Below are 23,923 nucleotides of genomic sequence, written 5' to 3'. Positions count from 1 at the left end.
CCCCTCCCTTCATCATCACATTGCACATTCTTGAAGATCTTATTTCAAAAACACTCCTTAATCATATCGTAGATCCCGCCAACCCACTGCATTCCAGCCCCCCAGGGCTCTCCATGGCTCACATGCCAAAGCCACTAATTGAGTCTGATGCTGGTACAATAGTCCCACAAATATTTAGTGATCACTTACGCACCTACTGGACACATGTGACCATGCCCGTTGCAGTGCCAGTTCTGAGAAAAACAACAGAAATAAGGAAAATGTTTCCTGGGTGTGTAAAGGGATTCAGAGATCAATGGAATAAAATGTTGTAAGTGACAGGAAGCAGGTTGCACAAAACCACGTGAGGAATTCTGCAGAAGGGCCCCAGATGCTGGGGATCCGGAAAGAAGGGTTGGCTAGCCTGGACCTTGAAGGTCATACATCAGCCTGGAAGGTCATTCCCAGCATGAGGGCTGTGCGTGACCCTGCAGAGGAGGCCGACCATCCAGTGTGATGAGGATGAGTGACCAGGCCCAGGAGCCAGGTCCCGACTGGGACATCTTGGCTCTGCCGCTCCTCAGCTGTATGGCTGTGTCTGTTTCACAGGGCTCCCTTAACAAACTGCCATAAACTGAATGGCTTCAAACAACAGAACTCTGGTCTCTCACTGTTCTGAAGGCCAGAAGTCTGAAATCAAGGGGTCAGCGGGACTGGTTTCTTCTTCTGCAGGGTCTATGGAAGAATCCCTTCCACGCCTCCCACCTGGCTTCGGGTGGCTTGTGGCCATCGCTGGGTGTGCATTGACTTGGAACTGTCACTCCCATTTCCGCCTTCTGCTTCACTTGGCCTTCTTCCCTGCGCCTGTGTCTCCTCTTCAGTTGAGGACATGTGTCGTTAGATTCATGGCCCACCCTAATCCAGGACAATCTCATCTTGAGATCCTTAATTGAATTACATTTGCAAAGTCCCTTTTCCAAATAAGGTCACATTCACAGGTCCAGAGATTGAGACTTAAACATATCTTTTCTAGGGGACGGGGACACTATTCTACCCCCTACAGTGACCTGGGGCTCTCATCTTTATTTTCCTCATTAGTGAATTGGGCTCATGTTATCTGCTTTATAGGATTGCCATAAATATTAGAGAAAATAATACATTCGAAAGCCTGGCTCATGGGGACCATGAAGCATCGAGAGTGACTGTTGATAGGTCCAGAATTTTGGGGGGGAATAATGAACATGTTCTGTAGTTAGACAGTGTGATGTTTACATGACTTAGTGAATATGCTAAAGACCATTGGATCTCACGCGTTCAAGGGGTGAACTTAATGTTATGTGAACTATTTTTATATAACGCTGTAATTTTAAAAAGGAGCCTGACTCAGGGAATCTTTTTATACATCATAGCTCCTATTATTATTATTGATGTGCTGGTAATAACACTTTTTTTTTTTGAGGCGGTGTCTCACTCACTCGGTTGCCCAGGCTAGAGTACAGTAGTGTAATCTTGGCTCACTGCAAACTCCGCCTCCCAGGTTCAAGTGATCCTCCAACCGCAGCCTCCCAAGTAGCTGGGATTACAGGCATGCACCACCATGCACAGCTAATTTTTGTATCTTTGGTAGAAATGGGGTTTCACAGTGTTGCCCAGGCTGAACTGGAACTCCTGACCTCAAGTGATCTTTCAGTCTCGGCTCCCAAAGTGCCGGGATTACAGGCATGGGCCACTGAGCCTAGCCCTTGGAAATTACTACTCTTAATATGTTTTGTCACAGTTGAAACTCTTAACCTCTTCTGTCGCGCTCCCACTCCCTGGTCATGAGTTCTATTTGACATGGGAACCACGGGCAAGATGTCTTTGCATGTCCAGCCTAGTGCCTTCCACACAGTAAAGGGATAAAGCATATTTGTTTTGATTGTACCTGAGTAGTTCACATGGAAATTACTGAAGCCCTGTGGCACTTATGTGTTAAGTAATACTGCTACCCCGACTGTTTATCAAACATGTATGAGGTGAGATATTAATTTTACCCACAAGTTCCTCCAAAAAAAAAGAAATCCCAAATTAAATTTTATGCCAACCGCTTTTCCACCGTATGATTGACATCACCACACCGAGACCAAAAGTCTTTTTCTAGGAAATTCAGTTAGCAGCTGGACACGGAACCAGCTGGGATAATTCATGTTTTCTAATCATCATCTTATTACAGGCAGTCAAAATCCATGTGCCCCCCTCCTGCTTGCCGGGACGCCGTCAGGAAAATCAGGATCAGACAACACGAGGTGGCCCTGGTGCCTGCTGCACCCCGGCTTTGGAGATTAAAAATGGAATTTTCCGAAGGACAAAAACTTATCTTGAGGAAATATAGGTCTCCTGAGTGTTCACTTTGAAAGCTCAAATAATCAACTAATAAAATTTTAATGGATTCCTCTGTTTCCAGTCAAGGCAAAACAACAGAATTTCACGTTGTAAAGGAAGGCTGCTGGCTTTTAAAGCAGTGGCTCCATTTTCTCTTTCTAATTCTAGTCCTTTTCTTTTCTAATTCTGCTTTTTTCTTTTATTTTTCTTTTTTATTCTTTTTTTTTTTTTTTTAAGATGGGGTTTCACCATGTTTGTTGGTCAGGCTGGTCTTGAACTCCTGACCTCAGGTGATCCGCCCGCCTTGGCCTCCAAAGTGCTTGGATTACAGGCGTGAGTCACCACGACGCCCAGCCGCTTTTTTCATGCTCTTGCTGGTTCCCGGCCCCTCATCCCTCTCAAAACTGCACAAAGGGAAGCAGGCGAGTGTGGGGTTGAGAGGACCAAGCTTGGGACACACAGGTCCCGACTGGGTCCCCACCTCTGCCACCTGTGCACCTTGGACAGCGGGGTCATGGCAAGAGCTGCAGCCATGGTCAGCAGCAGAGGGATCAACGTGTGGAGCACAGCCCAGAATCTGGACCCTAGAAGAGTGCGGCAGGGGGTGACCCTGACCACCCTGAGAACCCCTTTCTCTCTGCCCCAGAACTTGGCCTGAGTCTGTGGCGATGGCTGGCTGACCTCCTGTCCCTCTAGAGAGGGAGCCCACCGTCTTCATCTTTCCCCAACATTGGAGACTTTCTTCTCACCTTTTCCCCCTTCGTTACCAAGGGAGAAAGAACCCCACATGCAAAGTCCACTGGATTTAAATTCCATGCTCTGAGATTAACCAGTTTCAAGTTTACAACTAAATATCTATGACATTCAACTTAACAAATTACATTCACTTATCTAACTCAGGGCCACTAGGGCTGTGAGAACATCAAAATGTTGTATCTCGCAAACCCTGAATGCTTGAATTTTGTGTCCACTGTTGTTTCCAGCAATCTTTAGAGCTAAATGATTAATTATACCCAAGACAGTCCAAAGCAATTATTTAATTAAGCTTATTATAGGCTTCCAATGGTTTGCAGAAAAGGGAAGGCCTTCACCCTGGTTTCTCAACATCTGGCCTTTGGATGACTTAAAAGATAAAAAAAGATAAGAGAATAGTTTTATATCTAAGTAACAATTGCTAGAATTTTTCCACTAAGTAGAAAAACTTTTTCAGTAATTCACTTCTCATGATTAGAACATGGTGACATATTTTATAGTAAGTGTTCAGCTTATTTAGATCCAATGTAAAATTGAAAATGTTGCAATACAAAATGAAATGTTACTGCCATTTTCTTTTTAGGGCAGAATCGATGGTGTTCATTTCTATTTTCCCCTGACCTATTTTTTTTTTTTTTTTTTTTTTTTTTTTTTTTTTTTTTTTTTTTTTTAGAGAGGGAGTCTCTCTCACCCTGTCACCCAGGCTGGAGTGCAGTGGCATAATCTTGGCTCACTAGACCTTCTGCCTCCCAGGTTCAAGCAATGCTCCCACCTCAGCTTCCCGAGTAGCTGGCACTGCATGTGTGTACCACCACTCCAGGCTACTTTTTGTATTTTTAGTAGAGATGGGGTTTCATCATGTTGGCCAGGCTGGTCTCGAACTCCTGACCTCAGGTGATCCACCCACCTCAGCCTCCCAAAGTGCTGGGATTGCAGGCGTGAGCCACTGCTCCCCGCTTCCACTTGCCTATTTTTTAAAGTTCATGTCCTTAATTTAGGTTTTTAAAAACCAACCTTAATAAACAAAAATCCTCTTCTACATATTCCAAAGTTAGAAATCTACATTTTATTTCATAAAGAACATTTCAGAGAAAGAGAAAACACAAGCCACTCCACAGAGTTGATAACCAAAGTAATCCCTGAATGATCTCTTTGGTGACACACATGGACGCAAGTGTCGAGGAGACGACAGTTCATATCATGACTTTTCATCAGTCTGGCCTTCGGATGACTTAAAAGAGACATGAGAACATTTTTGTGACTACCTAACAACTTCTACAAATTTGGGATTTGAAAATATTAAAAAATGTTTTAGTTACTCCCAACTACATTGGACTCCCTCTTCTCTGAAGCATTAACTGTTACAGTTCGAATGTATATCTTAGCTCTCACGTGATTTCTAATTGTCCCAGGTATCTTGATGCGTTATCAATTAGGATACAAGCATCCTGAGTGTGGTATACCTGTTTCTCCCATTGCCCATAACAACTCATGAAACAGGATTGGTGGAGTAAGCCAGTTAAATAATAAGGAATTAATTCGTCTGTATTAATTAGCGAAATGTGGTGGTGGTGTATGTTGGGGCTCTCTACGTACTGAGCTGAAGGAAAACCCTCAAGGTCTCTCTGGCCCCTGGCACCCATGTTTACCCCATCTGTCTCTCCCAAAGCACAGGATGGAGTTGTTCTCTGAAGTTCCCTTATCTGCCTAAACTATAGACCCTCCAAAAAAGAAATCATTCACTTTGGTCCCTCTGTGAGTTTTCATTAACATCACAGGAAGAAGGAGTGAAGCCTGTCGGCACAGCCAGACAGACTTTTGTCATAAACCATAGTCTGCTCTGCAGGCGGAAAGGATTTGGTCCCAGGCCATTGTATGTTCTTCAAGCCCAATTAATTCCCCTAAAAATCATTTGCTCATCCCCTAAAATTATCCATGCATCTCTGTCTCCCTTTCTCCTAGCAAGAGTGGTCTATAACCATCCGTATCCCCATTGAGTAATCATTCTTCTGTAAGTCACCCGTGCCATACATGTTAAATAATATTGTCTTTTCTCCTATAATATTTCTGCCTTTTGTCAGTTGACGTTTAGTGAAGCTTCAGAGGGCAAAGGGGAAAATTTTTCCCTTAGCCCCTACAGGTGTGTGTGTGACTTGTTCTAGGGAGAGTCTAAGGAGATTCATACCTCATGAAAGGTTAGTAGTCACTGGATTAGAAGGGTCCCTTTCCAGTGAGATGAATTTTGCTTGAAGATTTTGTGTGTTTCTTAAGTGGAGAGATCGTGGTCACCTTGCTAAATAACGTAAGGTACTAAACACGTGGGAATTCAGAGCTGCCAGTTTGCTGTTACCCAAAATGTGATTTCTCCAAAGAAAACCTTTCTCTCAGCCTCAGGAAGCACCTTTCAAATTAAAGCACTTCTCTGCCCCACCTTAGCAAAGAGAGAAGTGAAAAACAACCTGCAGGCCAAAGTCCCCATCATTCGAAGGAACCTGGCAGTCTAAGGCTAGTATTACTCATTCCAGGGAGTGGGACATGGCCTTAGCTGTGAGCTCCAGAAGGTCAGACATGTGTCATGGTCCATGGCTAAATGTCACCTTCTGTCTCTGCAGGTTAGAGTCTTCAGCAAATTTGTCCATTTTTAAAAAGAATCTATGCTTTTATTCCCAAACCTAACGGTTGGTTCAAAAGGTTCTTTCTTAGTTATTGTCATTCCAGAAATGTATTTATATTATTAATGTTATCTTTTATATCAGGGAGCCATGAGTGACCAGTGTTCCTATGAGCAGATGGGTTAACAAAATATAGGACTTGCCTGAAATAGTCAGTCCTTTGATTAACATGCTAACAGATGCCTAACTCATGGATCTGCCCTTATTAGCAGCAAAGAGAGCTACCACCCCTCAGGCACTGACTTGGGGCCCCCCCTGGGCTAAGAGCTTTGACTGGATGGCATAGCAACCCTAACAAGCAGGTGCCATTATCCCCATTTTATAGGTGAAGAAACCAGGGCTTAAAGAGACTAAGAAACTTAGTTAAGGTCATATAACTAGCAAGTAACAGATCTGAACTCAAACCCAGAACTGCCAGACTCCAGAGGCTGCCCTCGCAGCATTGGGCTGGCACTGGGCCCTGTGGTGTTCCTCGATTCCAGAAAGAGCTGAACACGGGACCCAGAGCCCAGACCTCAGCCTCAAAGGAACAGTGCTAATGCTTTGTGTACTTAAGTGGGTTCCTTTATTCACACATCTCCCATACATTAAGGAAATACAAAAAATATAGATTTATACTCATTCTTATAATTCCATCAACTATTTAGGGAATAGGGCTGATAAGGATAAATAATTAGATGTAGAAATTGTCCTTTTATAAAAAGATTTCCTAATGGCTTTGCAGCAACTTGGTTGGAACTAGGACCATTATTCTAAGTGAAGTAACTCAGGAATTGAAAACCAAAAACAGCATTTTCTCGCTTCTAAGTGGAAAGTAAGTTACAGGTGGGCATCCAGAGTAATGTAATGGGCATTGGAGATGCAGAAGGGGGAGGGCAGGAGGTGGGGGAGGAATCAAACACTATCTGTGGGGAGCAGTGTGCACTGCTCGGGTGATGAGTGCACTGGACTTCACCATTGCACAGCTTCTCCATGTAACTAGAATCTGCGGTACCCCTGAGGCTACCGAAATTTTATTTTATTTTTTTATTTTTATTTTTTATTTTTGAGTCTTGCACTCTCTCCCAGGCTGGAGTGCAATGGCATGATCGTGCCCCACTGCAACCTCCGCCTCCTGGACTGAAGCAATTCTCCTGCCTCAGACTCCCAAGTAGTTGGCATTACAGGTGTCTTCCACCACACCCACCTAAATTTTTTTTGTATTTTTAGTAGAGATGGGGTTTCGCTATGTTGGCCAGGCTGGTCTCTAACTCCTGACCTCATGATCCACCTGCCTTGGCCTCCCAAAGTGCTGGGAGTACAGGCATGAGCCACCACGCCTGGCCTTGAAATTTTTTAAAAAATTAAACATTTCCCTTCTGAAATATGTCTGGTAATTCAGATACAGTTATCTTCTAAGCAGTTGAAACATCTTTTTCCTCATTCTTCCATGCAATATATCTTCGAGACATTAACAAAAAAAAAAGATAAAAACATACAAAAGCAAAACGCACTGTATTCTTTACCATAAAATATTTCAAACAAAAGAAAACTCCAAGGCTAACTTTCCAAAAGATTTGCAGAATGAATCAATGAAAACATACGGCAGAAACATCCTTTCCCATTGAACTCTGAGAATATAAATAAATCGGTATTTCTCTTTTCACTCTCTTGTTAAGAACTGTGCATTAGCCATAAACAAGCTGTCCTTAAATTACATGTTTTTTCTTATTTCTTTTTCAACAGGGGACTTATTATGTTTGAAAATGAAACCTATGTCTTAGAACCAATGAAAAACGCAACCAACAGATACAAACTCTTCCCAGCGAAGAACCTGGAAAGTGTCTGGGGTTCGTGTGGATTGCATCACAACACATCAAACCTTACTGTACATAACGTGTTCCTGCCGCCCTCTCAGACATGGGCAAGAAGGGTAAGAAGGATACACAACTTTGTGTTTCTGGGAAGCTAGGAGCCCAAGTTATGGATGTCCAACACTAGGACATCTGGAGAAATGTTGCCACCTAGATGATGTGTGTCTGGGAGATGGAAGTGCCTGGTTCATCTGGGAGTGGTAGACATTATATGGTGAAGCACAGCCATAACCCCAAATCTCCATCACCATATTGCACATGCCAGCCTCAGACTCATTAAAACATGCTGGGTAAAGTCACATCGTTGGGGTCAGAGAATGACAAAATCATCATTCACGGAATCTCCCCAGAGATCCTCCTGTGGTCCTAGGCCCAGGGTTGGCCCCACCATGGCCAGCAAGACAGCATGGCACCCTGACCCACTCTCTGGCAGCTCTCCTTCCACTGGAGCCGGAAGACCACATAGAGACTTCTTCAGTAGCAAGTGTGGGTTCTCATTATAATTTGCAGAAAATTCTCACTCTTTGCCCACACAATTGTGCAGAGGTGAATTGGGCCTTCCCCCACATGGTGTGGCTCAGGAGTCTTGCTTACCTGTACAGTCCAAGCTGCAAATGTTTGTCCTAATTCCCTCCTGGGACCTTCCAAGCAGTCTGTGTTTTCTGGCCACCAGCTCCCGGATCTGCTCATAAAAGGTCTTCCTTTTTGCAGCAGCAATAGAAAGAGTGGTTGCCTGAGGGAGTCCGCTTGTGTAACCCCATGAAACCTCTACCCCAAAGGGCGGCCTGCCCCTTTTCTGTCTGGCATTATGCGGGCAACAGAGGCCACAGTAGAGCTCTTTAAACAAGGATTAAAGGTGACCGTTCCCAACATTTGGCTGGATGCCCTGAATTTAAATGAGCAGAAACAGATAGGAAATCATCAACAATTTCCTGATTTTTCATTTCTAGATTTCCTGTTCCTCCTGTGCTTATATTTGACTGTCCGGGAACGTTTATTCTGGGTTCCTCCTAACACTGTTGTATCCTGACTTAATTTCGGTAGACCGCTGCTAGCACTCAACATTTAATGAATATTATTTTTGGTTCATTCTAAATCATGTTTCTACTGGGAAACAGTAGAGGTTATCCCAAATAATGCCTTCTCATTTCTAGAATTCCCTTCATACCTGTGAATATGTGTCTGTTCCCCTAAAACTGCTCTTCTCTGAACCAGTTCAGGACTTTTCACTCTAATTTTTCACTCATTCTTTCAGTCCTGGCATTCTGCTTGCGTGATGCCCACGTCATCTGTTTGCTAATGTGTTTCTAAGAGTTTCTATGGCAGGTGCTCACAACCTTTTTCCATTTCCTGCCCCATCGCAGGATGGGAAGGAACTCTTCCATCTGGTACTGTGGCTCACCTTGACATTGCTGCTTGGTGGCAGAAGACTGTATCCTAATCCCAAGGAGCAGAGCTTGAAAATTATCCTCCTCAACCTCTCCCTCACCCAACAAGTTTAGGAGACTTTTCATCCTGTGCTTCTCCCGGCTACCTGTCTTAGTGATGGATTTAAAGACCAGCCTCTGTGGTCCCACAGCGTGTTTATTTTACTCTTCAAAGCTTTTGCCTTTGATTCCAAACCTCAGAGAAGATGTGATGAAGCTGTAGCTCTCCCGGTCATAAACAAGTAGAACAGTTGCATTTTGTTTTCCAGGCTCTTTGAGTACCTTGTTGAATGCACGCTGCCTACGTTATGAGATTTATAACTTGATGGTTTAAATGACACTCAAATATGTTTGTGGTTTCATTTAGGAGTACGAACTTGGTGTGTACTTGCCAGCCATATTTTAATTCTTTTAGCTTACAGCTCTCTAGAAGCATGATTGTAAAATCCAGTCATTTGGACTTGTGGAGAACTGGGGAGAATGGGAATAACAGTGCTTTGTTAATAATGCATATTTTAGTGCAAATGATCCTTTAAATTGAAAAGAGAAGGCATCGATGCTGTCAACTCAGTTCTCAATATTTCTCTCTAGAAAGAGCTGTGATTGTTTTTATGGAAGGGAAAGCATCTTTGACTTCAAATGCATGTATGTAATGAAAATGATGAGAAAAATAATTTCAAATACGTGGAATCCTTGCAAATTGGAATTCTATGGGAGATTGTTTTGGTTAGCACCTATGGTAAATATGAAAGGCACATTTCCTTCCCCACTTACCCTGCCTTTATTTCACTCTTAAAAAATCAATGGAAAGGCTGCTAACTAATGTTGTTTATGCAGTGCAGCAACTGCATTTGCTTTTCCCTGCATTTTTCTGTCCCCACTAGATGTTAACTATTGCGAAGACTGGTTTGCAGACTCTTGATTTTTCTGCAGACATTTGCGTTTTTCTTCACAGAGCATTGGGAATAAATCTGCGCTCAGGGTACACACTGGCTGTGATATAAACCTGAGCTATTGTTTGTCATTTTTACAGGGCTCTACATTAGATTTTAGTGAGAACCCAAGTTGCCCCTCGAAGGGCACAGAGAAGCAGGGAGTGTCACCGTCAGCTCTTTCTCTCTGTGGATCTTTTAGTCCACCCTGAAGCCTCCTTACTGTTCAGCTCCCCCACGGAGGACTCCTTCCCTCTCCGTCGGCTACTCATTCAAGAATGCAAACCAATTTTAACATCAGCCTAAGCAAGCTCTGAGCGAGACAAAGACGGTAAATCTACTGGAGAAAATCACATAAGACATCCCAAAGGCAAATGTAAATTATTTTTGAATTGCCCTTTCTTTAGGGATTATCTATGCCATTGTTCCCCTCCATTAGTATGGATAATTATGAGTCAAATAGAAAAGTTGCTGCCTTATCTGAAAAGAAATGTTTGCTTGGGCCACTGTGTACACACAGGACGGACAGTGGGGAGGTGCTATTGTGCTTTCTCACACGTGGCCGTTCTGAAATGAACTGGTGCTATTGCTTTTGTGTTTCTAGACAGCCTATCGTATTTGTGTAATACAAGCCACAGTAGTGATGGGGTATTTGTCGAAAGTAATATGTAACTCATATTATATGTAGAGTCTAACAAGAGTTGAGTATCTGGAACTGGCCAGAAGTGTTTGAAAACTCATTAATTATGACAGGCACACTTGATTCTTCTCTGACAACCATACTTGCTTCCATGTCTCCTCTAGAGACTACCATGTTCTCTTACTACACCTTAGTTGTTCTTAAAGCTTGGCTGTGTGGGCCTGGTGCATGGATCATGCCTGTAATCCCAGCACTTTGGGAGGCCGAGGTGGGCAGATCACCTGAGGTCAGGAGTTCAAGACCAATCTGGCCAAGATGGTGAAACCCCATCTCTACTAAAAATACAAAAATTATCTGGGCATGGTGTCAGGTGCCTGTAATTTCAGCTACTCGGGAGGCTGAGGCAGGAGAGTCACTTGAACCCGGGAGGCGGAGGCTGTGGCGAGCCGAGATCACACCACTGCACTCCAGCCTGGGTGACAAGAGTGAAACTCCATCTCAAAAAAAAAAAAAAAATAGAAAAGCTAGGTGGTGGGGAATAGGGCAGCGCCTCTTCTTGGCCCTGGGCTTTGAATATCTTGCTAAATAACATAAGGAGTTATTGGAGATGCAGAAGTTATTTGTGTGAGGGGAGGCTCCAGGTTTGCAGGTGTGAATTCCCAGTGAGTCTCAAATCCACTAAAACTCTGGATAAATAAGTAATAAATCTCAGTTGTGTCATTCATTTTTTTTTAGGCTTCATCTCAATACTTCACACTTGGCCCTACTAAGATTCAGTTTGCCGGATTCAGCCTATTCTCAGAGCAGATTGTCCCATTTGTTTGCGTCTGCTCGCCTACACGTCAGCCAGGTGTCAGAGGCTGCATCCCGTGTGAACATGATCAGTGTGTTGTCCCCAGACCAGTCACAGTTGAGGATGGTGGAGACGACTTTTCCTAACTGAAATTGGGGCTTGACTTACAAATACTCATAAAGTGACATTAGAGTCAAGGCATGGGCCTGGCTTGAGCTAATACCGATTTTTTTTCTTGCCTAGAGGAAAAGAAACCAGACTTTTGATTCATTTCATTTGCTGATCTTGCCGGTGATGGAAACATTGGCCCTGGTCTCATTGTGATTGTTGTTTTCTGGCTTTTGTGACAGCATAGTTGGCTTGCCTGTCTGTGGCTGCCCATGTCCATCATGACTGCCACCTCTCACCTGGACGACCACACGGCCTCCTTGCTGCATTCTCAGCTTCCAATATCATGCCCTCAGAATCCATTCTCCTTCTAGTAGCCAGAGCTACACATATATATATGTATATATATATATATACACACACACACACACACACACACATATGTATATATATGTGTGTGTATATATAAATGTTGTGCACTACCATACCCGGCTAATTTTTGTATTTTTAGTAGAGACAGGGTTTCACCATGTTGACCAGGATGGTCTCAAACTCCTGACCTCAAGTGATTCTCCCGCCTCTGCCTCCCAAAGTGTTGGGATTATAGGCCTGAGCCACCGCATCCAGCCCCAGTATTTTTTAAATCTCACATTCAAGACCCCCCTGCTCTTATATTATTAGACTGTCACTCACCATCCTTGCCATGGCCCCTCTGTCCCGTCCCCATCTTCCACCTCCTCCCATCCACTGTTTTCCCACATTCGCCAGACTCCAGCCATACGGCCTGTTCCCAACACCCACAAGCCCTGCCCAGCCTCAGGACATCCGCTGTTGCCCTTCCATCTACCTGAAACTCTGTTCCCACAATTGTTCCACACATGCCTGCTTCTCACCCTTCAGGCCTCAGCTACCTTAGACCACCGCTGCAGCTGCCACTGCCCGGCTTCATCCTTCCTACAGAACGCTGTTGGTTTCCTTTGTTGTACTTTGCACAGACGCTCTCTTACTTTTGTTCATTCTGCATGGGCTCACCTTCGCCCAGCCCCCACCAGAATATGAGTTTCCGAAGGACACTGGGTTTCGGGGATATGGGTTTCCTGAATGTGAGTTTGAAGGACACTGGGTTTCCTCTCCACGCTGTCTCCACAGCACCCAGCGCAGAGCCTAGCAGAAACTGCATCCCTGGTAGATCGCGACCCTGAATACATGTTTTACAAATGGTCTGACCCATGTGAAAAAGAATTAAAGAGTTGCCATGAGGATTTATTGTAGCCTTCATTTCAACTTGCTTTTCTCACTTAAGTTTCCATTACCAGAGTCCTCCCTGCAGGCTGCCTGGGGGACATCTCTCCTGGGGAACTCGGCTGTGATGACTTGGAGAGACCCAGGAACTGCTTCTCTCTTGAGCAAGATTCAAAGAATGCCTCTACCTCCACCCGGGAACGGAGACTGTTGGGCCAGTCTCAGAGGCTTATCTTCCTGTTTGAGGAAAGGCTTTTGTTCATAACCCCCCAAAATGAAAATTCAGTTAAGCAAACAGTTTCTTTTTATATTTTTTTAAATTATTATTTTAATTTCTTCTTCTGAAAAAAAAAAAGGGATACATATGCAGAATGTGCAGGTTTCTGACATAGGTATACATGTGCCATGGTGGTTTGCTGCAGCTAATAACCTAACTTCTAAGTTCCCACCCCTCGCCCCACCCCCACCCCTCAACAGGTCCTGGTGTGTCTTATTCCCCTCCCTGTGTCCATGTGTTCTTACTGTTCAACTCCCACTTGGTTCTCTGCTTCTGTGTTAGTTTGCTAAGAATAATGGCCTCCAGCTTCATCCATGTCCCTGCAAAGGACATGATCTCATTCTTTTTTATGGCTGCATAGTATTCCATGGTGTATATGTACCACATTTTCTTTATCCAGCCTATCATTGATGGGCATTTAGGTTGGTTCCATATCTTAAGCAACCAGTTTCAAATGTTGCTCTCTGTATCACAAATTTTAAAATAATGATTTTTTTTTTTAACTAGGCAGCCAGATAGGTGGAAATCACGTGGGGATAATGTAAGCCTCTGTGTGTGTGTGTGTGTGTGTGTATGTATGTGTGTGTGTATGTGTATGTGTGTGTGTGTGTATGTGCATGTGTATGTGTATCTGTGTGTGTGTGTGTGTGTGTGTGTGTGTGTGTGTGTGTGTGTGTGTGTGTAGCGAATAGAATAAACCTCTGCGCTGTGACAGCCACTCCCGCAGTGCTGCTTATTATGTGGCTAAGCTTCTCTCTGAGCTTGCAATTCTCTGAATCCGTGAGAAAATGTAGACTTGTCTGAAAATTGCAGAGACAGGAAAATTGTGTTCATGTGTTTGTTTTTATTATCTGGAATTGTGTATTTTCTAAATGGAGATCCTAAGCCTGTTGGAAATACCCCATGTTCATTTATTTCACTCTGCAGACTGTAAAGTGTAAACATCTAAACAACTAGATTCCTTTCAATGACGTTTTCAATGAGAGATTCGTCTTTCATTTCTAGACCTATATTTTCTTCCGCATAATTAGCCGAATTTGTTAATGGTTAATCAGGGAATTGTGGACAGCAGAGAGAGTTCTGCCTCTTTCACACCTCAGTGAGGAAAAAGAGCAAGGTCTTCACACTTTCAGAAGGTGTCTCATTTTGTGTGCAACCCTGGGCACCATGGGGGCGAATGTTTTTTCTTTTGTAAGTAGCATACAGTTATCACCATAAAGCATGCCTCCAACATATTGTTACAAAGCATGACAGTTTCTTGTTATAACATGGTAAAAATATGAGAAATTGTTCCTTTCCTGGTGCTTTCTTTTTCCTTTTCCATAAGGTTTCCAGATTTCTTTAGGGACACCTAAATTCATGAATCAGCACAGCTGGGCAGCAAGAAGGAACACTGCTATAATACAAACATTTTTCTTGTAAAAATCTGTTTGGAAGATCCCGGACTGATGGGGATTTGTTTTATAAAAGATGTTTCCCTCAGGATTATGTGACTGGAAACCTGATTCAAAGCATACTTTCGTGATTTTTTTTTTTTTTTGCTTTTGTCTGAAAGACTGATTATAACATGCAGGTTTTAAAGTTGAACCAGTGTGTGCAGTTAACTCATAAACCAGCAATATCAGTCACCAGGACCAAAGACCGACTCAACCCCCACTTCCTCCAACTGCATTTTATGGCAGAAACAGAAGGCTTTGTTTTTTGTTTTTAATGTTTGCTTTTTGAGACCACCCTCCACGAATTGCTTTATTTCTCTTAAAACTGAGTTTGGAATTCTCCCAGTAATTCACAGAAGAGTGCAAATGCTTTTGGAAGAAGTTCGATTAAAATGTGACCTGCTTCAGGAGCTGCCCTTGTGGGGACAGCGTTCCTACTTCTGCTGCCTGCATCATCTCCTTTCATCCACCTCCATATCCACTTTCCACGTTCCCTCAACTGTCTCACTCTTACGGAATCCCTGTTCTCCAGGGGCACGTTGGAGTCTTACTTTTTCTGAACTGTTTCTTCCTGTTCTCTTTCTGTTTGCCCCTTTTTCTTCTCCTCATACCTTTCTTGCTTCTCTGTTCATTGGTCTGACAGTGCCCTTTTCTCCAGCCACCCCAGGCTTCCATGGCTTCTAACCAGATTTTTATCTGATCATTTTCAAAATGACTATGCAGTTCCTGTTCAAAACATACTCTCCTCCACTTTTCTCAAGTCACAAAGCAGGTACGCTCGGACCATGAAGACAAAGGGGACAGCCAGGGTGCCCTGAGCTCCGTCATCTTCTCTAATGACCTTCGAGTGTGCTACATGTGGTCTGACATGAACGACCTTTGACTGACTCCTGTTCTAGAGAGTGCTTTGGTCTTGTTTGTTTATGTGCCCATTTTGTTGAATCATCTTTTTTCTGCTCCAGTAATCCGTGATTCAGCAGAAAGGTTAAACTCCTTTGTAAAAGTTTTCCAAGTGGAAATGGATGCCGGCCACTCACGTTGAGAAGGTTTTACAAAGAGAGGGTTGGAGTTGGGTTAAACTTCTAGATGGAGTGGAGGTGTGCGGGCCTGGTGGGGATGGTGGGAATAAATTCTCAACCTAAAGTGTTTGGATTGAGAGACCTCGACAGTGTTCTGGAAGCCCCGGAGAGGCATTAAGAGAGATTAAGTGCATGTTTACTCTTGGCAGCGTAAAAGGGAAACCCTCAAGACAACCAAATATGTGGAGCTGGTGATCGTGGCAGACAACCGAGAGGTGAGAGCTTTTTGATATTGCTGAGTACAGTTGGTTAGACAAAAAAGAAAACAGGACCTGTTTTGCAAGTTAGTACTTGTTTTAATGAACTGCATTTCCTACGTGCTCTTAAAAGCAATGGAAACCGTGGTTTTCTGATTTTAAAAAGCATACAACATTAAAATTTTATCTGATATATAAAGTAATGACAAAGCCCACAGGAAACAATAATTAACTGGGGAAACAACAGAAGGCTTTAGATTGTGTTATAAAACATCTTGGGGAAAAGTTTAGTTTTTAAAATGGGACATTTAGAAAACATCCCATGTGTCATTAATCAAAATGAATGAATGAATGAATGAATGAAGGCTATAGAGAAACAGCAGAAAAATCCTCCCTTCCGAGCTATGACTTGATACTATATTTGTTTTTTAATTAATTTTGAATTAGTTTTTCTAAAGACTGTCTTCTCTGTATTTATGTACTACCTAATTGATATATATGAATTGGATGATATTTTCTCATAGATTCATTCAACACATGTGAATGAAACAGGCTTGACTATGTTTCAGAAAACTGTTCCCATTCTGGAATGTCAGATTAGAGAGGAGAATGGGGAATTCGTTGATTTTTTTTTTTTTTTTTTTTTTTTGTCCATTCTCCTCTGTATTGTTTGACTAGTCGCCAAGCGCTTCTATTATGTTTACTTTTTAATTTTTAAAAACAAATATAAAGAAAATTTCTCAGGAAGTTAAAATCAAGTTGTTGATATGAAAAACGGCTTTGGACTGACTTCTGGTTGTCTGTTTCCTCTTTGCCAAAACATGTCACTGCCTCCATCATTTATGAGGCTGGAAAATCGCAGAAATTGCTGTCTTGTGAGCACTTGGCTTAGGCAAATTTCAGGGAGTTTCAGGGAGTCTCCAGCCGGGAAAGTTATTCAGCAGGATGCAAGCTCATTTCACCATAAACTGTGGCAGGTCCCCAGTGGTTTATAAAATCCCAAGACTTCACATTTCCAGGAGCCGGGAAGATGAGACATGATTGATATTCTTGCTGGTATTAATGCTGACATTTAAAATTGTTAAGTTTCAGAGGCAAGGAAAAGACCTGGAAAAAGTTAAACAGCGATTAATAGAGATTGCTAATCACGTTGACAAGGTAAGTTCTTTTTCAGTAGTTAAATCATTCCGATCATGTAAATGTTTGGAAATGAGGTTGAGGGACCTCATCTGACTTAGCAAGGAGAAGAGGTTCTGCCTTTGGGCCTTTGGTTGGAATTCAGTTTCCTGTCCTCTGGATATGTAATTGCTGGGTCTTGGGGCAGCTTCAGGAGATGCCAAACCACAGCTGTCTGGACTCTGGTGGCCTTGGGGACATGTCTTCCTCCAGGCTCTCTTCTGGCCAGATGGAACACCAATGTGAGGGTATTTCGAACTCCCCAGTTAGCTCCAGAGTCTCTGCAGAGTCCATCTGATCCTTTGGATTGCTCCTGAGCCAGGCCTCTCCCGGGTCTTCCAGTGATAGATCCCACGGGCCCATTCAATCCGTCTCCACCATTGCAGCCCTGTACCAATGTAACCCTGAGAGTGGGCTTGCATTTATAAAGAACAGGATTCACTGTCCTGAGACACAAAAGTTGACTTTCAGCTCTATCAGTTATTGGGAAATCCCTCACCAGGAATAAGCAGGTCAGAAACTCACCTTTCATAAGACTATTTCCTTGCTGGAGAAGCCTCTGGAAACCAGGTCCTCTTCCTGGTGTACTTGTTCACTGACTACTGCTCACACTGCAGGCTGGCAAAGAACATGGCAGTGCTGTCTGTCCAAACTACCTGTGCTTCCTCATCGCCTCCTGCTGGAGAGGATGTTGGCTGTTGGATGCTGACAACTCTCAGCCTAAAATAGGCTTCTCGTATGCCCTGTACATTGGAGCTGCCAGGGAAGCTTCCAGAAACACTGCTGCCTTCAAGGGGGGTAGGGAAGGGAGGAGGTTAGACCTCAGAATTTTCAGAAGGTCTCCAGCAATTCTCATTTGCAATGTAGATGGCAACTGCTGTCCTAAAGCAATCACAACCTCTCGGCCATCCTGAGTCTCTTGTCTGCAGGGTCAGCGTGAGAAGGAATCTGGTCATGGCTGAGCCTTTCACAGCCCTGGTCCTCTGAAACAGCAGATTTTACACATAAGGGTTTGTGAGGATGCCTTACGATACCCCTGTTACCAAGTAATCTGATTAGATGTGAATGGTGCTTTCTGAGTTTTTCAAAGAATGAAGGCAACGCCCTTCCAGAAATTCGGCTCTATATTGCAAGGCCTTATGCACTCTGCATCAAGAATTCAGAATGAATCAGATGTGGTCCCTCCACCTGAGAAAGTCAAGGCTGTGTAGGGAAGCAGACATGCAACCCACATAGCATGGTCCAAGGCATTAGGAAGTAGGTCCATGCTGTGAATGGAGGTCTATGGGGATGCAGAAGAGAATCACTTACTTCTTCTGGGGGTCAGAGAGTCTTTGCAGGGAGAGGATCCTAACAGGTAAGTTCAGTTTCACCACGAGCAGAGCAGAAGGAGTATGTGTGGTGTGGACATGTATGTGATTCATGTGCATGTACATGCATGTGCATTCCTATGTGCATTCATGTGTGTTCATACATGTGTGTGGCCTGCATGTATGATATATGTTTGTGTACATACATGCTCATATTGTATGCAAATGCATGCACTCACAGCTAGGGCAGGAGGAGATGAAGCTGCAAAGATTCAGAGCACTTAAGGCCCCGGCTGCTCTACGAAGCCATCTTGATGTTACTCTGCAGTGAATGGAGAACTAGGTGAATGTTTTTAAGCAGGGGAGAGAAGCCCAGGATTGTAGAAAGATATTCCTACAGTTACTGGAGAGGGTGGAATAACCAAAGACAAATAGGGCTGGGAGGAGCCTATTGCATAGAAATGATCAAGGCCTGACCCAGGGCAGGGGCAGTGGGGATGTGAGAAGGACAAGGATTGAGAGATGCTTGAAGGGATGTGTTCCTTGATTACTTTTTTTTTTTAGCAGTTACTGTGTGCCAGGCTCTGAGTGCTTTGCATATGCTCTCAGGTATGTGCTATTGTTCCTTTTTTTTTTTTTTTGATAGAGTCTCACTTTGTCACCCAGGCTGGAGTACAGTGGTGGGATCTTGGCTCACTGCAACCTCTGCCTCCCAAGTTCAAGCAACTCTCTGCCTCAGCCTCCTGAGTAGCTGGAATTACTGGCACCTACCACAACACCCAGCTAAGTTTTGTATTTTTAGTAGAAATGGGGTTTCACCATCTTGGCCAGGCTGGTCTTGAACTCCTGATCTCATGATCCACCCACCTCTACCTCCCAAAGTGCTGGGATTACAGGCGTGAGACACTGCACCCAGCCTGTTTCTATTTTTAAAGCAGAGGAAGCTGAGATGGGCAGAGGTTAGTCATTTGCAGGACGAGAGATGAGACACAGTCTCACTGACCCCCAGTAGGGGCTCTTGGCCTTGATTCTACTCCACCTGCTGTGAGTCCCAGGACCTCATGACGACCAAGCAGAGGCTAAGGGCAAGTGGGAGACCACATGACCACCAGTTTCACTGGAGTGGAGAGGCAGGTAGATGATACTCTAGACCCAAGGAAAGCCAGAGCGGGAAGAGGAGTTCTGAAGGGCACACTGAGCAGTCAGAGATCTGGGCTTGCCACTCAGAGAGAGGCTATGGCTGGATGGGAATTTCTGGAAGTCTGAAAAACCCATATGGCCGTTGATATCCTGGGATAATATTGCGCTTGTCCACCTTTGAAGCAGGTCAGACTCCCTGGCAACCCCTGCCTGTTGATGTGTTTTCAGTAGTTACTCTTTGCAGATTCAACTTCATCCCCAAGTCCAGGTGCAGGAGAATCCTGGTGAAAGGCGAGTGCTGGCGGGGGGGGATGAAGGGTGTGTCTCAGAGGAGACATCAAAGACAGCACAGCTGTTAGAACTGGGCCTCAGTCTCGGCGGGGCATTAGAACCCCTGCGGGGAGTTTGGTTATCTGTTTATATGTTTACTTTTTGAAATGTTGATTCCCATACCTCGGCCCAGGGATTCTGATTTGATTGACTGGCGCGGGGCCAAGGTGAGACTGAGACGCACTGGCCTAGAGGGCGGAAGGCTTAGGAGCCTGAGCTGGGAGCACAGGTGCTACTCCAAGGTGAGCGAGTTGGACCATTGCCCGGAAGGCTTCAGGCTGTCCTCAGACTGCCCAACAGGGAGAGAGCACGCGTTCTTCTTAGACCTCGGGAGCAAAAGGAAATGATGAACTCTATTAAACCCAAACTGGAAATTGCTGAAGCCCCATTTTTAAAAGGGATGTGTTTGGGTCCTCTGTGTTTATATTTCTTCCCATTTATTCCAGGTTATATCTTGCTTCAGTTTGCACAACCAACAATGAGCATTTGGGGGTTTGTTAATAACTTGCACTGGTAATTAAAGAACACCGTGCCTCGGCAAAGTCCTAACGGACCTCATGGAGTTTGCCAGTCTGGCTGTTCTTGCGTTTCTGGCAAGGAGAGAGCCGATTTGCTGAGCACACAGCTACCCCTGGCCCTGGCATCCCTGTCCATGCCCAGCAGACTCCAAAGGCCTTGGAGGAGATACCCAGGCTCCCTGGGAGACTTGCTGCTTCCAAGTCTATTAACAGACGACTCCCAGATCTGTTACGCAATTCTCTAAATTTCAGTTTTTCAGCTCTGTGAGTGGACGTGTCTCAGCCCAGAAAGCAATGTGCCAGTGGCAGTTTCCTCAGTTGCTGAAGTCTTGGCTCTCCTGGACCATTCTACATTAATACCTGCTGACTGCGTGTAAAGGGAGGACATCTCAGGCTAGAAGATAGAGGAGTGGTTTAGTGATGAAGGTGAAGTTTTGGAATGTTCAGGAAACCCCCCCTAAGTGAAACGCAGAAGGCTTGTCTGGCACTCACGCTTCTAGGCCAGACACGGGGTTTTCCCACGGTCCTCATTGCATTGCCGCGGGAGCCTGGGGAGCACACCTGCGATGGAGCTATTGTGGGGTTTGCATCTTTCACCCTCGCCTCTGATTGGTCCTCCTTATTCATTAGGAAGTTAGTGTCAACTGCAAATTCAGGCACCTGCTTCTGAAAGGACTCACCTCCTATGTATTTAATTTCGCCTCCGCCTCCGCCTCCGCCTCCGCCTCCGCCTCCGCCTCCGCCTCCTCCGCCTCCTCCGCCTCCCTCTTCTTTCTTCTTTCTTCTTCTTTCTTCTTCTCTGTGACGGAGTCTCGCTGTATACCCAAGGGTGGAGCACAGTGGTGTGATCTCGGCTTACTGCAACCTCCACCTCCCAGGTTCGAGCAATTCTCCTGCCTCAGCCTCCCGAATAGCTAGAATTACAGGTGCCCACCACCATCAGCCTGGCTAATTTTTGTATTTTTAGTAGAGATGTGGTTTCACCACATTTGAGGCTGGCCTGAAGCGTCTGACCTCAAGTGATCAGCCCACCTGAGCCTCCCAAAGTGCTGGGATTACAGGCATGAGCCACCAGGCTCATCCTCTGTGTGTTTAATTTCTTAGGGTATTTTCACTCATGTGACAGATTTCTTCCCCTCCTGTCCCAAACCAGTTGCCTGAAGGATGCAGGGTCCCTCATTGGACCCCAGGGGATTCCACCTCCCTGTTCCTTCCTGAGAGCCTCCAGTGCAGCACCCCAGGACTGCCTGTGTGCTTGGCAGTTCACTGTATTGGAGTTAACTGAACTAATAGATTAGTGTGCCATGCCTTAAGCCCCTGGTGACCTCTGAGCATTTGGGTGGCAAGGACAAGGGCATTCTAATCTTTGCTTTCTCTGCCACTGCCAGACCCAGCCCACAGCAAGAGGCAAGCAAATATTTGTTGCTGTTTTGTAAGTAGGTGAATTGCTTCAGTTGGGTCTCTGACTGTGTCCACATATGTTCTGGGTTTGGTAAGTCAGGCAGGCAGCTGCCAAGCTCCATTTGTACGGCAGAGGCCCAAGAGCTTCTCTCCAGGTCTGGGGTCATAGTGGGCCATCATGGAAGGGAGTCTTAGCACTCACAGAAGAGGGCAGTGTGACCTGGTGGTTTCCAACATGAGTGTCAGGGTTAGCTGGCCTGTGTTCCCACCCCAGCCATGCAGTCGAAATCTTAAGTCACCTGGCTTCTCCAAGCCTGCATGCCTTTGGCTATAAAATGGAAGTAATAATAATTCTTAACTCACAGAGTTGTTTTCAGGATTATGCCACAGCACAGAAATCACCTTGGCATCATGCCTGGGATACAGTGATTGCTCACTAAACATTAGCTATGGTGGCTGTTATTAGGAAGAATCAAAAGGAACCCGTCAGCAGCCCTGGAAAGAACTTTCAGAGCAGGCAGTAAAGGCATCGTGTATGATGACTTGATGTGAGTTTAGCATATTTGACAGTCCAACAATGGCACCAATTTTGGAGAGGGGAGGTTGTCTGTTATATTACTACTAAGTGAGAAATCAGTTCTAAGGATGTGGTTGAGAGGCCTAGTGGGTAGAAATGTAAAACCCATCATTAGCATGAAAAGCTCCTTGATTAGGAAGCAGCAAACCTCGCACTGAGAAATGATGACAATTAGCCTTTGCAGACCTCCATTACTGCCTCCATACAGTGCTTCTGGGAGGCAAACCTAGTGTCTGCTTCCTAGATGACAACCCTGAGCTCATGCAAGGCATCTGACCACAAGGACATCTCTTAGCAAGCCGGTGTAAGCATCAGCATTGGATCACCTCCATTGCTGCTTTCTGATCACTGTTACCTTTGCATACAATAGAGATGAAAATGTAATCTCTCAATGGACAGCAGCCAAACATGTGCCTTCAGAGTTCCAGAGCGGGCCAGGAACTTATTTTTGCCGGGGAAGCCTGGGCTGGGAGTGTGCAAGCAGATAGCGTGGGCCATGCAATTCCTGATTGAAAACAAACTGTTGGGCTGTGTTGTAACTGTCTTGTTAACTCATTAATGTAATGTCTGTCACTATGATCTGTTTGAAACCAAGCTGGACCAGTGCAATCAGCGTATATTCTGTGATGCAGTTTGTACCCAGTCATGTCTTCTGCTAACCCAGTGCTCACCAGATGACTGTGGGGACCAGCAAGGGAAAAGGCAAGCTCGCCTTATGTGGGTTAGAATCTAGGGTCAGATGTTCAGCTTTGAGGAGCATTTGTACTTTAGTTCACTGTGTTAGAATGGTGCTTACCTAGCAAATGCAGAACTTCTATAAGTTTTGTTACTCATTGGCCAGATGCTTCTAGCAACTAAGAATAGGACCTGCTGTCATCTGGTGCTTGGCTTTGGCTGTTAGCACTAGCCACCCTTTTCTGCTTGGCTACCTGGGGTCTCAGAAGATGAGGGCTTTCTCCCTGTCTACTACCTCATATACCAGGGGCATTGAAAGATTTGACAGCCAACGAGGCGATACCATGTCCTCACCCCATCAACCATGAACACAAAGCCATCTTTTTGTCTATGTGATGCATATGAGGACAATGGGTAGGTCATACCTCTATGCTGACCACTCATCTTAGCCCTCTGAGTTCCTATGAGACAAAGCCATCCCTTAGCCCAGAGGAGTAGCTTTTCCACGCTCTGACCCAGGACTACCTGCCTGTAAGTGTAGTCAGGTGTGGGCTGTAGGCTGAAATCAGAAACACCCAAAGGTGGTGGGGGCCGGCAGGGGGGTTAGAGTTCTTGCTTTCAGTGGTGTGCCTCATGCTTTGTTTCACAAGCCCATAAAAGAGGATCTTCACTTAACAGATCTTTCCATCACAGTGTCGGTGAGCTAACTTCTGGCTGTGGGGAGGAGAAGGATAGTCATTAATGTTCCTGAAGAAGGGATCTGTGTATGCCTTTATTATTCTGAAAGATATTGACTTCTTCATTTAATTACAACCCTCTAAGTTGATTACAGGTGACAGAATATGATAGTGCTGGCCAACACTGAGATTTTGCTGAAAAATTAATACAGATTCATTTTCAGTAACTCATAGGCAGAACGTTTTGCTCAAAATGAATAAGATATTGTCCTTGGCAGAAATGCCTGAAAGATCCTAATTCACTTATTGTTTCACTTGTGGTGGATGTTAACTGGCCATCTTTCGCTATGATATACATCAGTATGTACAT

At 44.6% G+C, this 23,923-nt stretch overlaps 1 protein-coding gene across 1 annotated transcript in view; it reads left to right on the top strand.

Moving 5' to 3' along the window:
• Window positions 1–23,923, top strand: part of ADAM12 (ADAM metallopeptidase domain 12) — a 376,200-nt gene that overhangs the window by 261,759 nt on the left and 90,518 nt on the right. The window contains exons 6-8 of the mRNA XM_074383072.1: window positions 7,491–7,677; window positions 15,702–15,767; window positions 16,836–16,907. Coding sequence (XP_074239173.1) covers window positions 7,491–7,677; window positions 15,702–15,767; window positions 16,836–16,907 — 325 coding nt within the window. The remainder of the gene's footprint in view (window positions 1–7,490; window positions 7,678–15,701; window positions 15,768–16,835; window positions 16,908–23,923) is intronic.

This window comes from Saimiri boliviensis, chromosome 12, assembly GCF_048565385.1.
Source record: "Saimiri boliviensis isolate mSaiBol1 chromosome 12, mSaiBol1.pri, whole genome shotgun sequence".
Lineage (NCBI taxonomy): Eukaryota > Metazoa > Chordata > Mammalia > Primates > Cebidae > Saimiri > Saimiri boliviensis.
This window is presented reverse-complemented; position numbering and strand designations above follow the sequence as displayed.